At 37.6% G+C, this 17,781-nt stretch overlaps 2 protein-coding genes across 2 annotated transcripts; both read right to left on the reverse strand.

Moving 5' to 3' along the window:
* Window positions 1–5,189: 5,189 nt before the first annotated feature.
* Window positions 5,190–6,128, reverse strand: LOC124505388 (olfactory receptor 1030-like). Its single transcript, XM_047071329.1, has one exon. The coding sequence runs from the start codon at window positions 6,126–6,128 to the stop codon at window positions 5,190–5,192; it is 939 nt and encodes a 312-aa protein (XP_046927285.1).
* Window positions 6,129–15,693: 9,565 nt separating this feature from the next.
* LOC124505822 (olfactory receptor 1030-like) lies at window positions 15,694–16,632 on the reverse strand. Its single transcript, XM_047071882.1, has one exon. It carries the CDS (start codon window positions 16,630–16,632, stop codon window positions 15,694–15,696), a length of 939 nt encoding a protein of 312 aa, XP_046927838.1.
* Between the last annotated feature and the right edge of the window lie 1,149 nt (window positions 16,633–17,781).

Raw genomic sequence — 17,781 nt, forward strand, 5'->3', positions numbered from 1 at the left:
ATAGAAAATCCAGAAATGGACCCAAAACTATATAGTCCACTCATCTTTGACAAAGATGAAAACAGACAGTCTCTTCGACATATGGTGTTGGGAAAACTGGGTGGCGACATACAGAAGAATTCAACTGGACCACTGTCTTACACCATACACAATAATATATTCAAAATGGATGAAAGACCTAGATGGGAGCCAGAAACCATCAAAATGCTACAGAAGAATACAGACAGTAACCTCTTTGACACTGGCCAGTGCAACTTCTTTCTAGATACATTGCAGAAGGCAAGAAAAACAAAAGCAAACATGAACTATTGGGACTTCATCAACATAAAAAGCTTCTACACAGTGAAGGAAACAATCAACATAACTAAAAGGCAGCCTACAAAATGGGAGAAGATATTTGCAAATGATGTATCTGATAAAGGGTTAGTGTCCGAAACCTATAAAAACCTTATCAAATTCAACACCCAAAAAACAAATAATCCAGTGAAGAAATGGGCAAAAGGCATGAATAAACACTTTTCCAAAGAAGACATCCAGACGGCTAACAGACACATGAAAAGAGGCGCAGTGAGGTTTTCAATTGCTAAGAATTTGTGAAGATCATGATGAAAAGTGGTAGAATTTGTAATGACATAATTATAATGCAATGAGCTTAATGATAGTTTATTAATTCAATATAGATCTATTGAGAATCATCTGTTCTAGGTTTGGGAAAATACTGGCTTTAAAATAAGTGAGCAAAAGCAGATAGATATGGACCTTGCCCTCTGAGGCCAACAATCTGGTTATGCTACAATCATGAATCGATCACACAAATATCATACAAGTATTAACTTAGAGGTGTGAAAAGTCCTATGCATTAAAGGTTCGTGATACTATGCGAGCATATACCCAGAGGATAGGGCTTACTCAGCAAAGAAAAAAACTGACACTAAAACACACCAAATTTGACATAAGAAGAAAATTTACCTACAGAGAAATAACAGAGGATCTGGTAATAAAATCTTCTGTGGAACACACTAAGACAGACCTGAAAAAGAATAATTTTCTATGTACTGAAAGGAAATACCAGTCTACCTAGATCCGTACCCGAATGAGTTATTCATCAAGAATTAAAGTTAAAACGAGGCAATTTCAGACGAATAAAAACAGAATTTTTCTCACACAAACAAACGGTCATTGAGGATGACTAATTAAAGGTATAAATCATGTAGAAGAAAACTAGACCCAGGATAAAAAGGGGATACAAAGAGAACAGTGAGTCATTGAGAAAAATGGCTAATTTTAAAGGAACATTAATATTAGATAAATATTAGATAAATTAGATAAATTAGATAAATATTCAATATAATTATAATTGTAGTCATATATAACAGGTAATATTTAAACAGTTTATTATTAAGTGATAATTTATTGTCAATCACATATCATTCTTCATGACACCATATAAGATAGAAGCAGGAGTATCCATGTTAAAATATTCTATAATCCTTTTATTATTCCAAGAAAAGTATGACTAATGACTTTGTTCAATCATTATATCTATCCAAAATTTTAAAACTTTACTAAAAGTAGAAAGTACAATGCATTCTAATCAAATAAAAAGTAGAACAAAAAACTAAAAAAAAAAGTTTAGAGAACACAATTTAATTCGTGTTAGAAAGGGGAGAAAACACAGAGTAAATGCTTTCTAGGTGCAAAATAAACTGTTAGAAAGTATTCGTCAGCATGTATATTCATAAAAGTATGAAATTCAGTAATTGAAAGGACTCAGGGCCTGAAAGTCAGGGTAGAAACGAACATAATAGGCATCAACTAACTGAAAAGAATAAAAAATACTGCTGAAGGTATCTGAATATTAGGCAAAATGCACACTTAGGTTTTAATCATCAAAGTTGGGAGAGAATGTACAAAATGTTAAAAGGGATAAGCCTCATTCATTAGCTGACAGGAGCTAATAAAATACGCAAAAATTACGAAGAGAAATTGATAAATCCACAAGCATCCCTCTCAGATTTTATATTTGAAACAGTAAAGCATTTGTAGGATACTGAAAATCTTAAAATAAAAAATCAACTGGATTGACCTTGATCTCATAAGACCCTGCTCTGCTCAGCTCCCGTTTCCTTTGAGAGTAATTTTCAACACCATTGATTTCCAAACTTTGTATGTCTCAGGAGAAAATGCCAAAGATGAGCAGTAAGGTACCACGAAATGGATGGATACACAAATTATCCTGCAGGCAATGGACCACCTGTAATGCCTGAAGAGGAAAGTAACACAACACCTCACTTCCGTTGCTATTTTCCTTGTGAACTCTTAAATCTGGATATGGCAGCTTCCAGTTTGGAAAGTGGCCCAGTTTGGGTAAGACACAAGAGATGATCAAGGCATGCAAAACTTATGACGAACTGCAAACTATGTTAAACCTAGGAAAGGAAGATCTGAAGTGGCAAGTATCATAGTAAGAGGGTGGACACGGGACCAAATATAGACTATAAGTACCTTATGTCTTTCTCCATCTTGTAGCCACCATCACTGGCTCAATGAAGTTGGTATCATGTGCCTTCTGAGAAAATAATGGACATTCTGGAGAGAATAACATATTTCTGTATATTCTAAAGTCTTCTGCCAAAGATCCTTCAACAAACTCTAACATTTCAAGCTTCCGGATTAGAGGTGGTAAGGTTATTTTTTAAAAACAGCTTGCAATGATGATGGAATGGACAACTTGGTCCTTAAAAAGAGAACCTAGCAAAAGACTGATACAAATAGGAAAACATGATGCACGATAGAATTCTCATAAAAAAATGGGCAGGCTATTGAAAAAACGATAGAAAATTTATTATTTTCATTACACAATCAGAATTAAAGTCGGTTTTGCAACATTTATAATGCTAGGGAAAAGAAAGGTTTAAATATGCGAAAATAAAACTCTAAAGCATTGAAAGAAAATATAAGAGAATATCTTTATAATCGGAAAGAATTGTTTACACAAAACATACAAAGCACACCATAAAGAGAAGATTAACATGTGAACTATGTTAAAATACCACCAAATACATCATGCATAAAAGGGAAACATAAGCTACAAACAGACTGAAGTATTTGCATTGCATATATCATGAAAAGGTTGGTAGCTAGTACAGAATACATAAGGAGCTAATGCGAGGGTAAAAAATAAAGCTAAAATAACCCAGCTGAAAAATGAACAAAAAATGTAGACAGACAACTGGAGAAAAGAAAGCTTTTCAATCAGTACCAAAGAACATAAAAACATGTCATTTCACTTGTAATGACAACACAGAAGATTAAAGAAGAAATTAGAATCCATTTTGCACCCATCAGATTGGAAAACATTTTGAAAGTCTGACAGTATATAGGAATGGGCAAGAATATGGAGTAAAGACCAATCTCACACACTGTTTTTGGGACAGCGCTAAGTAGAGCAATTTGGCAATATCTACTAAACGCAAAGATACTCTTTTATGACCCAGAAATTACCCTCTTGGGAATTTACATGGAGGAACGCTTGAACTGGTCCACACTCAGAATTTCAGAGCAAAATGTGTGCTAGATATTCATATTACCAAGGAACAGGAAAAATGTATTCCCCCATCAATAAGAGAATGGATAGAGAGACTGTGGTATATTTATATACTGACGTGGACTATACCAGTGACAGTTCATGCTCCATGAATCAGCACGGATGAATCCAACAAGATTTAGTGAAAACAGAATAACTTGCAGAAGGATAGCACGACTTCATTTATAGCCAAGTTTTCAATCTGCTAAAAAAAATATTATATAATTCTATGGACACAAGAACACCAGCAAGTGTGGAACTCTACATAGGGATAAGAAACATTAAATTCACAGCAGGGTTGAGTGTAGGGAATGGCGAGAGAAACGGAATCAGGCAGGGAGGGCTTAGTTTGAGAATAGCTGAGTATGTGAAATAATCTGAGCCCAAACTGGCATGTGTGAAGCCGTAATAATGATTAGATACATTTGCACAGAAGGTCTTTACATTATTTTCTATTTTCGATGCATTGGAAATAGTCCATAATAAAAAAAAAATACAAGTGAAACTACCAAACCACTTGTATGATTAGGGTATAAGGGTGAATATTAATTTAAAAAAATAAAAATAAAAACCTTCTAAGGAAAATATGTCATTCCCTCAAAAGCCTTATGAATGAGGATTACAGTGAACTAGGATTATCACTCTAAAGGTATTTCTTTTCTTGGGGTGCCTGGGTGGCTCCGTCCATTGAGCATCCGACTTCAGCTCAGGTCATGATCTGAAGTTTGTGAGTTCGAGCCCCGCGTCGGGATCTGTGCTGACAGCTCAGAGCCTGGATCCTGCTTCAGATTCTGTGTCTCCTCATCTCGGCCCCTCCCCTGCTCATGCTCTGTCTCTCTCTGTCTCTCAATAATAAATGAATGTTTAAAAAAAATTAAAGATATTTCTTTTGTTTAATAAATATTTTTTAATTATTTTCAATGTTTGTTTATTTTTGAGAGAGACAGAGGGGATGGAATGGAGGAGAGGGAGAGGGAGAGAGAGAGGGAGCAGAGAATGCCAAGCTGGCTCCCTACTGTGAGTCCAGAGCTCAACACAGGGCCCCAGTTTAGGAACAGGGAGATCCTGACCTGGACCAAAATAGTCAGGCACTTAACCCACTGAGCCACCCAGGCACCCCTAAAGTTATTTCTTAGGGTAATATGAATTACCCAGAGATCTTTATTACTATGTGATCTATAGAAATGCAAAAAGAAAAAAAAATACCTGCTATGGTTGAAAAGTTTTCGGAAATCAGTTTGAAAATTCTTAAACACTATAAAAATTGAACATGTGATCGTTGACATAGTATCATTTGGTAATTCTGGGTTTTTTTTATGATTTTGTACAATTACGAATTTATTGGTAGAATCTTTTGTTCTTTATTGATTTATAAAGCAAGAGCGATGCCTTCTGGTCTTGTCTTTCAGTTGCTATGCAGTATTTGTCCTTCTTCACTGAGGCGGCACTTTAAATGCTAGCAAATATCTTAATATAGTCTTCTAAGTCCCATATTCAAATTAGGAATGACAAAACATGTAATAACAGAAAGTGATTTGCTAAATGTAAATATTCATTAATTGGTGAGATTATAAGATATATTACATACCTGTGACCAAAGCGTTTATTTAAAAAGTAATTTCTTTTGGACAACTTTCCTGATTGCTTGTTTAACATCTTTGTTCCGCAGGCTATAGATCAAAGGGTTTAGCATAGGACTCACAAAGATATAAAAAACTGCGACAATTTTCCCCTGTTCTACAGATGCCTCGGAAGGGGGTCTCAGATACATGCAGAATAGCGTCCCATAAAAGATGGTGACGGCCGTCAAGTGGGACCCACAGGTGGAGAAGGCCTTGCGCCTCCCCTCTGCAGAACGGATGCGCAGAATCGTCGTGAAAATAAAAATGTAGGAGATGAGAATGATGGCAAGAGAGCATGTGAGATTGAAACCAGCCACCACAAACATGGCAGTTTCTTTGACATACGTATCCGAGCAGGCAAGGACTATGAGAGGTGGGTCCGCACAGTAGAAGTGGTTGATTTCATTGGGTCCACAGAAGGAGAGGCGAAGCATCAGGATGGTCTGTGCCAGGCCATTTGCAAAACCGTAAATATAAGGCGTAGCGACAAGAGAGAGGCAGACACATCTGGACATCTTGCTACCGTACAGCAAGGGGTTGCAGATCGCCATGTAGCGGTCGTAAGCCATCACCGTCAGCATATAATAATCCGTGATCACCAGGGCAATGAAAAAGTGGAATTGTAGAAGGCAACCAAGGAAAGAAATGGCTTTTCTCTTGGATAAGAAATGAACCAGCATCTGCGGAGCGACACTGGTAGCGTAACAGAGATCCACAAAGGAGAGATGGCTGAGGAAGAAGTACATGGGCGTGTGAAGTTTTGAGTCACTTCGGATTAACAAAATCATGCTCACGTTGCCAACTACTGTGATAAGGTAGATGACCAGGAAGACCACAAAAAGGACAGGCTGCAACTCGGCTCGATCTGTCAGTCCCAGGAGGATAAACTCAGTCACTGCTGTGTAGTTTGTCTGTAACATTGTGTGTGCTCGGCTTCAAATGGGGACTGAAAGAAAGCAAATAGAGATGCATGTCTTTGGTCAAGCATCTGTTACCCCCATCATGTCATCTGATAGTTCTAGTCTGAAGCTTGTAAGTTTCATGTACAGTAAAGAAATAGCCTAGTAAGCCCACAGTTGACAGTTTAAACATCTACATTAGTAGAGAGCTCCTTTTATAAAGGCAGTCATATTCTAAATGCTTTTCTTCAAGTCTCTTCGTGTTGACAAGACTTAATCTTCTCTGCAAGATGTATTACTTTTGTTCACTTACAATTTCTTTAAACGTTGCAGTTTTGGGACATTGCAGTCAGTTGTTTCTGCAATGTGGTTTGATGTGGTATATAAATCATCACGTGGTTTTTGCAGCTAGAGGGAATGACGCATATCCCTATAGAACTAGCTTTTGTCCTCTTGCCTCCCCGAACTCAAGATCTTTTCAAGCAGTTTGTTCCCTCATGCTGCAATTCGTGTCCTTTCCCTTGGTGTCTTCTCTACTCAGGTGGTCCCCTATCACCAAACCTTAGTGAACATGTAAGACTCAGCCTAGGATCTCCTTTGCTTTGGGTATCATTGTCAAAAATCACGGCCAGAACGTGGTTCATGAGGCATAAAAGTCAATCTTGTTTTTGGTATAAGAAAAGATATGTGTATGATACATAATATATATGTATGTATATATATTTATTTATAAGACATATATATGTGTGTATATATATATATGTATAAGACATACAGATACCTATATATCAGTGATATCAAGTGTTCATAGGGTGAGAGACTAACGGAAACAATATATTAAAAGACTCCCTGGTATGGGAGGAAGTGATAGTAATGAAAAAAAAAGATTAACAAACATATCCATGCATTATAGTAATTCAATTGCAACTCTACCTCCTCTTAGCTCTTGCAAAAATTGAGAAAAATTCTGTGACATAAATTCTATTTAAGTTTTTCAATACATGTAAATGATCTTACCAGAATAATCATAGAAATATTACAACTGAGACGAGACATAAGATACCCTCAAGTCCATCTCCCCACATTTCTGCAGGATAAAAGTACCATAAATATCATTGTGGAAAACCTACACTTCCTTTCAAAAACACACACTAAGGTATGGCAATGTTGCACTGCCTCTTTCTAATAGCTCTGAGGCCAGGGATGGCGAGGGATCACTCTGTAAGGCAATTTGTAAATGTCTTTCTCCAGCACCTTGTCCACTACATTATCCCATGCTGCACTTTTGGACTTTGGAATTATTTGCCAGGGTAATAAAATGTAAGTCACCTAATGAATGTCACAAGTCACCTAAATGAATGTAATCATATTTATCTTGTGTATTTCTAAGTTCTTAAGATTAATTATCATAATAGACAAGTACTGTTTCTTGTTGGGATGGTATTCTTAATATCTATTTATTGACACATTAATCAAGAGTCAAAATAATTACAATCTCCATTTATTTGTTACTGTGCATTAATGAGGCAATACAAACTTGATCATTTCAGATAATTTAATTGAGTACTTTGCGACAATAACTTTTCTTTAAAGGAAGAGAGCACAACTTTCTACATGATACGAGCAAACAAACAAACAAAAAACTCTCATAAAAGTGTTTGTAGGTGGGCAGAAGTAGTTATGGGGATACCTGGGGGCTCTGTAGACTTGACATTCACCCTCACTCTGAGACTCTGTCATGTAGATGCTTGCTGTCACTAGGCAGCCACCCAAAGAGGTAGAAGACTGGTGTCTTCTTTAACAAGGATTATGTCTCCTTTACATGTGGCAGTGGTTCAGTTTGAAGTGGAAAAAGATTTAGAGAAAGTATCTTCATCAAATGCATTTTTCATTCACTTAAAAAATTAATATAGATTATAAAGTTGAGTGTGACCAATTCTCCGTGAAGGGGATACAGAGTATTGCATGATCTGATGCTAATAATTATAAAATAATAGAGTAGTATTATCAACTTGGAAGGAAACAAAATGGTATTTACTACCATCCTGTTAGTTTTCTTCATGAAGCAACAGACAGTATGCATGGGTGGTTATGAGAGTCAGCAGAGATTAGAGATACCTCATGCATAAAATTTGGTTCTGAAAACAACTCCCTTGTTTGAGATATTTAATTCAGATAAAACTTTTCAAGTATGCCTGATGTGTAGGAAACACTTAGTAAGTTGTAGCTACTGTTGTATTTGGGTGAAAAATCCAGGTCTAGTCTAACATAAGGCTCAACATCGGAGTGTGACTTTCGGGGAAAAGAGTTTATCTAATCTCTAGCTAGAGCCTCATTGGCACCTGGAACAGTGCTTTCCCAAATGGAGCCAATCAATCATATATGGAATAGATGTTCTCTCTAGTTTCCTTTCTATTATAACTATTACTCTATTGTACTTGTATAAGTACTTGTACTCTTAAAGATTGTTAGAATCAATATCAACAATTGTGCTAATTCATTAGAGTATGTTTCAACCTGTAATTTGATTTTTTTGTTGACTAAAACATTTATTTCTACTTTCCAAAATATGTATTTAACAACACCAAATCCTACCTGTGAAAGAGGAGTGATTTCCCAAGGACAGCATGGATAGAAGAACCTGAAGAGTTTATAACAGAATTATCACATAGGCACCAATTCCCTGTGGTTTAATTAATTTAGCAACAAATCATTCAGACTATTTACAGTCAGTGTCTTATGCTTTAGCAAATCCTGACTAAGCTCATTGAGGACATGATTTTGGCCCATGCCCCAATATCAACAGGGAATCAAATCTCTTGAGAATCATAAAGCAATGGGATTCCTCATTTATTTTAAATTATGCTTGAATGTCTTAGTATTTCTTGACTGGGGGAATAATAGGTTCTCTTGTCTACAACCTGTCAGGTAGAACGGTGCCTGGCGCACACAGAAAGTTTTGGAGTCTGGAATGTCATTGGAAGATCAATCAACTTAGGTTGATCTTGGACTCATTATTTACTCATTCTGAGCCTTGTGCTTTATCTTGTTACTAGGATTAATAGTCCATAGCTATTATGTACTGTGGGAATGTTATGGATATACACATGATATAGATGTGCTGGGGTTCTCCCTTTGTCACCCTCTCCCACCCTGACCCACTGCCTTTTCTTCTCTACCTTCCTTTGTCCCTCTGGAGTTGAACCCTGATGGATCACATCTGTAGAGCTCCTTTGGTGTCCAGTGTCAGCTGAGTTTGGCCACTGGGAGGAGCCAGTGGAGGGAAAGGAGGGAGAAAGAGAAAAGTAACTCAATTTATTTCTCCTTGTCTCCCCGATTCACAACAAAGGTGCTCGAGTGGCTGCATCCTTCCAAGCTAAACTCCTGCTGAGCTGTGTATTGGGAAAGACAGCGGCCAGAACTTGCTTCCTGCCTCTAGATCCCCTTGGGTCTGAGGTTTGTAGGCATCGCCTGGACACTGCTTTCCACAGCTAGCCTCCAGATATTTCTTCAACTTCTCTGATCGATTTCTGTAACTTTGCCTGTATTCTGTGTCTGTTCTTTAAATTCTCTTCAGGTAATCAGTCCTGAGTGAAATGTTTTATGCCATGTCCCTAACCCAGGTCAGAGCAGCACACAATAGTTATTCAATAATGTGGCAGTGGAAGTAATAGCAGTAATAATGATTATTCATTTTGCTAAAAATTTGGACTATAGCTAGGTTTAGAAGATTCTGGCCTGGTGCTTATAAGGACCCTCTTTGTGTATCATGACTCAACTGAGGACTATGCACATGAGTCAGATATTATCACTACTAGCATTATTGCAGGTCGACTTGGATTTGAAAATGTGGCTTAGACTTGCTTTTCTGTTCCTTTCCTCTGAATTGAAGTCACCCAGGCACATAGGCATAGCCCTGGTGCTCTCCTTCCCTTTCCAGAGCCATGGCCAGTCAGCACGTCTGATTGAGATGAGACATGTTCATGAACCACATAGAGAATTGGATGCCTTGTCTTGTTGGCCAGGCAGAGGCAAGGATCCTTTCCATAATCCCACTAATCTGTACTCACCCTACTTAGATAAGCATGTGAGGGATGTAGTGAATGGAATCCAAAATGTCCTTTAAAACTTTGTCCCCCAGAGTCACTTAGAAACCTCTGCCTCAGCCTTTGTTACCATAACTGGCACATCTTTTCATCTCTTCATGCATTCCAGAAGCCTCTGGGTCATCCCTGACTATGCACTCTTAGTCTCACTCTCTCCCAGAGCCAAATACCATTTTCATGACTTTTCAAACAATGTCTACTTTTTATTTTGATGATTTAAAAGTTTGATTTAGTTCATAAAATATATTGAGTGAATGCTATATTGCCTCTGACGGTAGGTAAGGCTCAAATGTTTTCTCAAAAGATGCTTTCCCCGCCTCCGCAGAACCGAGTTTGACCTCTCCCTTCAACATGCTCTTAGCAATCTGCCCCCTTCTTTGTCTAACACACTCTGCTTAATTGCCTGCCATATCTCTTTTGCCACGAGTACATCGTAAACCCCTACAGGCAAGAACTGAGATCCCCGCAGGTAGCACAGGCCCTGGGATATGATCGTTTATCAATGGATACTTGGTGAACAATTTCAGAAGTGCGCAATGTGTACTTCATCCTATGAATACACAACTCTTGCTTCTCCCCTCTCTGGTAACTTCCGGTTTTATCAAGCACACTTCCTTCTCCCTCAAAAATGAAAACTGTAGGGAGACGAAGTGGTGTAAGTGACTCATTTGTTTAAGAAACCACAGAAAAGACATCAGAACGGGGGTATCTAATTACAGGTGATAAGCATGGAATATTTACTATGTTCCAGGTATTAGGCTTACCACTATACACATGTTAGTTCAGTTATTCCTCACACAACGTCTTGGGTCATTAATACTATTAGCTTCATTTTACAGATGGGAAACCGAGGCAAGGAGAGCTTAAATAAGTTTCCCTGGTAGATGCAAAGAATAAATTGTGAGCCTGAGATTAAAACAAGCCAACTGACAGTCCTTGATATCATGTTATGTATAGTTTAGCAAAGAAATGTGACGAGCTTACACCATGCTAGACATTCTCGAAGATTCGTGGCATTCATTCATTCATTCATTCATCCATCTATCCATCCACAGGGTTAAAACCATTCAGGGAAAGCCTTGTATTTACCATTGTGCTGTTGATGTAGAGAGGATAAGCGAAAGTCAAAAGATTTGTGTCCTTAAAGAGTTTCTGCTTCATGGTGGGAGGGATGACGCAAGCATATGTAAAGTTTCCCAATCAGGTTTCCATTTGTTAAGAATTCCTGAAGATCATGTTAGTAAGTAGCATAGAGTAGAGCTGGCACTCAAATAGCCATAATGCAATGGGCATAACAATAGTGTATTAGCACAATACAAATTTATTGAGAACCATCTATATTCAAGGTCTGGGGAATAGGCTGGCTTTAACATAATAAGCAAAAGCAGACATGGACCTTGCCTTCTGGAGCTGACACTCAGGGGATGAGACAGTCATGAATCAAAGTTACTTAGAAAACACAATTTAATTCATGGTTGGATAAAGGTAAAAACAGATGGAGAAAAAAAATTTTAAGTGCAAAATAAATTGTTATAAAATATACCTAAGTATGTGTATTCACAATGAAATATGAAACTCGGGAATTTGAAGGACTTAGGGCCTGAAAGTAAAGAAGGTAAAAAAATATATACAATAGGCATCAGCCAACCCAAAACAAGGAAAATACTGCTGGTAGTCTATGAATATCAGGCAAAAGCACTTTTAGATTTTAATCACCAGAGTTGGGATAAAAAATTTAAAAATGATAAAAGGAATAATACTAGTTCTTTACAGGACATGAGATAATAAAATAGGAAAAAAACTGGGGTGCCGGGGTGGCTCAGTTGGTTAAGCTTCCGACTTTGGCTCAGGTCATGATCTCACCCTTGTGGGTTCAAGCCCTGCCTTGGGCTCTGTGTTGACAGCTCAGAGCCTGGAGCCTGCTTCAGATTCCGTCTCCCCCTCTCTCTGCTCCTCCCCTGTTCGCACTCTGTCTCTCAAAAATAAATAAACACAATTTTTTTTTAAAGTTAACAAAATAGGAAAAAATTGCAAAGGGAAATAAAACCACAAGCATCTCTCTCAGTTTTTGTATATGAAGCAATCAAACATTTGTAAGGTACGGAAGATCTTAAAAATAAATAAATCAATAACTAGATTGGCCTGGACTTCATAGAGCTGTGTTCTGCCCAACCAATCTATTCTGAGAGGAATTTCAACAAAATTGACTTTCAAAACTTGTGGTCTCAGGAGAAAAGGCCAATGATGAGAAGTAGGGTGCCATGAAATGGATGGACATGCATATGGTCCAGCACAAAATGGACCGCCTATAATTACTGAAGAGGAAAAATTATAACACCCCTATTTTGTTGCTATTTTCTCTGCGAACTCTTAAATGTGGATACGGCGCATTCAGACTTGGGAATTGGACCAGTTTGGGCAAGAAAGAAAAGATGACCAAGGCATGCATCACTGATGACAAATTGAAACATATGGTAAGACATAGTAAGGAAGATATATGATGGCAAGTACCAGAATACAAGAGTGGACACAGATCTAATATCAACTATGAATAACTTTTTTCTCGCTCTTCTCATAGCCACCAGCATTGGCTCAATGAAGTTGGTGTCCTGTGCCTTCTGAGAAAATAGTGAACATAAACTCTGGAGACAATAAAGTATTTCTGTACATTTTAATGGTATCATCTGTCAAAGATCCCTCAAGAAAATTCCTTAATGTTCAAACTTTCAGATGAGAGGTGATAAAACTATCTTTATAAAAATAGTTTGCGTTGACAAAGGCTTTGACAGGTTGGTCCCACAGGAGAGAACCATGAAACAAACTGATACAAATATGAAAAATTCATACATGACAGAATTTTTACTAAAATCTTTTTGTAATTATTCTTTTTAAGTTTAGGAGTACCTGGGTGGCTCAACAGGTTAAGCATCAGACTTCAGCTCGGGTCATGATCTCACGGTTTGTGAGTTCAAGCCCCGTGTCCAGCTCTGTGCTGACAGCTCAGAGCCTAGACCCTGCTTCAGATTCGGTGTCTTCCTGTCTCTCTGCCTCACCGCCCCCCCCTTGTGCTTTGTCACTCTGTGTCTCTGAAAAATGAATAAACGTTAAAATTTTTTAAATAAAAAATAAAACAAATTAAAAATTTTTACGTTTGTTTATTTATTTTGAGAAAGAGACATGAGTGGGGGAAGGGGCAAGGAGAGAAGGAGAGAGAGAATCCCAAGCAGGCTCTGGGCTGACAGCACAGAGCCTGATGGGGAGCAGGATCACATGAAGCCATGAGATCATGACCTGAGCTAAAACCAAGAGTTAGACAAGCGGCACCTAAGTGGCTCAGTTGTTAAGTGCCCAACTTTGGCTCAGGTCATGATCTCATGGTTTGTGAGTTTGAGTCCCATGTCAGGCTCTGTGCCAACAGCTTGGAGCCTGAAGCCTGCTTTGGATTTTGTGTCTCCCTCTCTCTGCCCCTTCCCTGCTCATACTGTCTCTCTCCTTCAAAAATAAAAAAAACATTAAAGAAATAAAAAATTTTAAGAAAGACTTGGACACTTAAGTGACTGACCCACTCAGACACCCCTGTACTAAAATCTTAATAAGAGCCATATGGAATGTTTAAAAGTTGGAAAAATTAATTATTTTCATAAAATGACAATAATAATTATATTGCAACATTTGTAATACCAGGAAAAATAAAGGCTTAAATATGCAAAAGTAAAACTTTAAAGAATTGAAAGAAAATATGAAAATATCTTTATAATAGGAAAGAATTGTTTAGGCAAAGCATACAAAGCACAGCCATAAAGAGATTAACATTTGAACTATGTTACATAGTTCTATACTACCAAATATCTCATGCACAAAAGTGAAACACAAGCTACAAACAGGTTGAAGTATTTGCACTGCATATATCATCAAAAGGCTAGTATCTACTACTGAATACATAAGGAGCTATTGCAAATGTACAAAATAAAGATAAAATAACCCAGCTGAAAAATGAACAAAGAATATAGACATACAACTGAGAGAAAACTTTTCCGTTAGTATCAAAGCACTTAAAAACACTCCGCTTCACTTGTAATGACAACACAAAAGCTTAAATAAGAAATTAGAATCCATTTTACACCCATCAGATTGGAAAACATTTTGAAAGTCTGACAGTACATAGGAATTGACAAGAATATGGAGTAAAGACCAAATTCACACACTGTTTTTCAGACAGCACTAAGTAGAGCAATTTGGCAATATCTACTAAATGTAAAGGTACTCTTTTATCACCCAGAAATTACCCTCTTGCAACTTTACATGGAGGAACTCTTGAACTTGTCCACATTCAGAATTTCAGAGCAAAATGGTTTTCTAGATTTTCATATTACCAAGGAACAGGAAAAATGTATTCCCCCATCAATAAGAGAATGGATAGATAGACTGTGGTATATTTATATACTGATGTGGACTTTACCAGTGACAGTTCATGCTCCATGAATCAGCATGGATGAATCTAACAAGATTCAGTGAAAACAGAATAACTTGCAGTAGGATAGCGTGACTTCATTTATAACAAATTTTAAATCTGCCAAAATATTATATAATTTTATGGACACAGGAACACCAGCAAATAATAGAACTCTACATAGGGATGAGAAACACTAAACTCACATGAGATGTTAGTGCAGGAAATGGAGAGGGGAATGGAATCAGGCGGGGAGGGCTCGGTTTGAGAATAGCTGAGTTTGGGAAATATTTGAAGGAAAACTGGCACGTATGAAGCCTTAATGATTAGCTCACTTGCACAGGTGGTCTTTATAATATTTCCTATTTTTTGATGTATGTTGGAAATAGTTTGTGATAAAAAAGAAATACAAGTGAAACCACAAAACCAGTTTTATGATGAGGGTGGATATTGATTTAAAAAAAAAAACAAACCTTCTAAGGAAAATACGCCATTCCATCAAAGCCTTATGACTAAGGATTCCACGGGACCAGTATTGTCATTCTAAATATTGTTTAGAGTAATAATCAGAGATACATAAGAACTTCTTTGTTATGTGATTACTGTAAAGAGCAAAAGAGAAAATAAACCCTCTCACCTACTATAGTTGGGAAGCTTCTGCATATTAGTTTGGAAATTAATAAGCACAGTAAAATTAAACATATGGTCATTGACATAATTTGGTACTTCTGTCTTTTATAGCTTTGTATCACTATGAGTATTATCCATAGAAACTTCTGTTATTTATTAATGTATAAACCAGTAATAATGCCTTCTGGTTTTGTCTTTGAATTTCTAGGGTTTGGGTTCTTTTTTTTTTAATTTACTGAGATGGAACTATAAATACTAGCAAATAATTTGACACTTTCAAGATCCAGATGTGAACAATAAAAGTCGAAAAGTAATCAATGACACAAGGTGATTTGTTAATCTTAAATGCTCATTTATTGGTGAGACAATAAGACATATTACATACCTGCGACCAAAGTGTCTATTTAATAAGTAATTTCTCTTGGACAACTTTCCTGATTGCTTGTTTAACATCTTTGTTCCGCAGGCTATAGATCAAAGGGTTTAGCATAGGGCTCACAAAGATATAAAAAACTGCGACAATTTTCCCCTGTTCTACAGATGCCTCGGAAGGGGGTCGCAGGTGCATGCAGAATAGCGTCCCATAAAAGATGGTGACGGCCGTCAAGTGGGACCCACAGGTGGAGAAGGCCTTGCGCCTCCCCTCTGCAGAACGGATGCGCAGAATCGTCGTGAAAATAAAAATGTAGGAGATGAGAATGATGGCAAGAGAGCATGTGAGATTGAAACCAGCCACCACAAACATGGCAGTTTCTTTGACATACGTATCCGAGCAGGCAAGGACTATGAGAGGTGGGTCCGCACAGTAGAAGTGGTTGATTTCATTGGGTCCACAGAAGGAGAGGCGAAGCATCAGGATGGTCTGTGCCAGGCCATTTGCAAAACCGTAAATATAAGGCGTAGCGACAAGAGAGAGGCAGACACATCTGGACATCTTGCTACCGTACAGCAAGGGGTTGCAGATCGCCATGTAGCGGTCGTAAGCCATCACCGTCAGCATATAATAATCCGTGATCACCAGGGCAATGAAAAAGTGGAATTGTAGAAGGCAACCAAGGAAAGAAATGGCTTTTCTCTTGGATAAGAAATGAACCAGCATCTGCGGAGCGACACTGGTAGCGTAACAGAGATCCACAAAGGAGAGATGGCTGAGGAAGAAGTACATGGGCGTGTGAAGTTTTGAGTCACTTCGGATTAACAAAATCATGCTCACGTTGCCAACTACTGTGATAAGGTAGATGACCAGGAAGACCACAAAAAGGACAGGCTGCAACTCGGCTCGATCTGTCAGTCCCAGGAGGATAAACTCAGTCACTGCTGTGTAGTTTGTCTGTAACATTGTGTGTGCTCGGCTTCAAATGGGGACTGAAAGAAAGCAAATAGAGATGCATGTCTTTGGTCCAGCATCTGTTACCCCCATCATGTCATCTGATAGTTCTAGTCTGAAGCTTGTAAGTTTCATGTACAGTAAAGAAATAGCCTAGTAAGCCCGCAGTTGACAGTTTAAACATCTACATTAGTAGAGAGCTCCTTTTATAAAGGCAGTCACATTCTAAATGCTTTTCTTCAAGTCTCTTCGTGTTGACAAGACTTAATCTTCTCTGCAAGATGTATTACTTTTGTTCACTTACAATTTCTTTAAACGTTGCAGTTTTGGGACATTGCAGTCAGTTGTTTCTGCAATGTGGTTTGATGTGGTATATAAATCATCACGTGGTTTTTGCAGCTAGAGGGAATGACGCATATCCCTATAGAACTAGCTTTTGTCCTCTTGCCTCCCCGAACTCAAGATCTTTTCAATCAGTTTGTTCCCTCATGCTGCAATTCGTGTCCTTTCCCTTGGTGTCTTCTCTACTCAGGTGGTCCCCTATCACCAAACCTTAGTGAACATGTAAGACTCAGCCTAGGATCTCCTTTGCTTTGGGTATCATTATCAAAAATCAGGGCCAAAACGTGGTTCATGAGGCATAAAGTCAATCATGTTTTTGATATAAAAAAAGATACATGTATAATATGCAAACCATATATATATATATATATGTATAAAATATACACATACCTATATATCAGTGATATCATGTGTTTATTGGGTGAAAGATTAGACATAGCAATAGGATTAAAAGTCCCCCTGGTATCCAGGAGGAGACAATAATGAAAAAAAAAAAAGTTAACATATCCATGCCTTATAATAATTTTATGGTAACTCTACCTCCTTTTAACTTTCACATAAAATAAGAAAAATTATGTAACATAAATTCTGATTAGGGTTTTCAATACATGTGAATGATCCTAGTGGAATAATAATCATAGCAATCATACAACTGAGACAAGACTTAAGTTACCCTCAAGTGTATCTCCCCTTTCTGCATTTATGGAGGGTACTTTTATGTACCATAAATACCATCCTGTAGAAACCAGTAGCTTCCTTCAATAACACACACAGGTATGACAGCATGTTATACTGCCTTTTACTAATAGCTATGCATCC

The sequence above is a fragment of the Lynx rufus genome, unplaced genomic scaffold (genome assembly GCF_022079265.1).
Source record: "Lynx rufus isolate CCGP_SWC_20201006 ecotype Redwood Valley unplaced genomic scaffold, mLynRuf1.p SCAF_9, whole genome shotgun sequence".
NCBI lineage: Eukaryota > Metazoa > Chordata > Mammalia > Carnivora > Felidae > Lynx > Lynx rufus.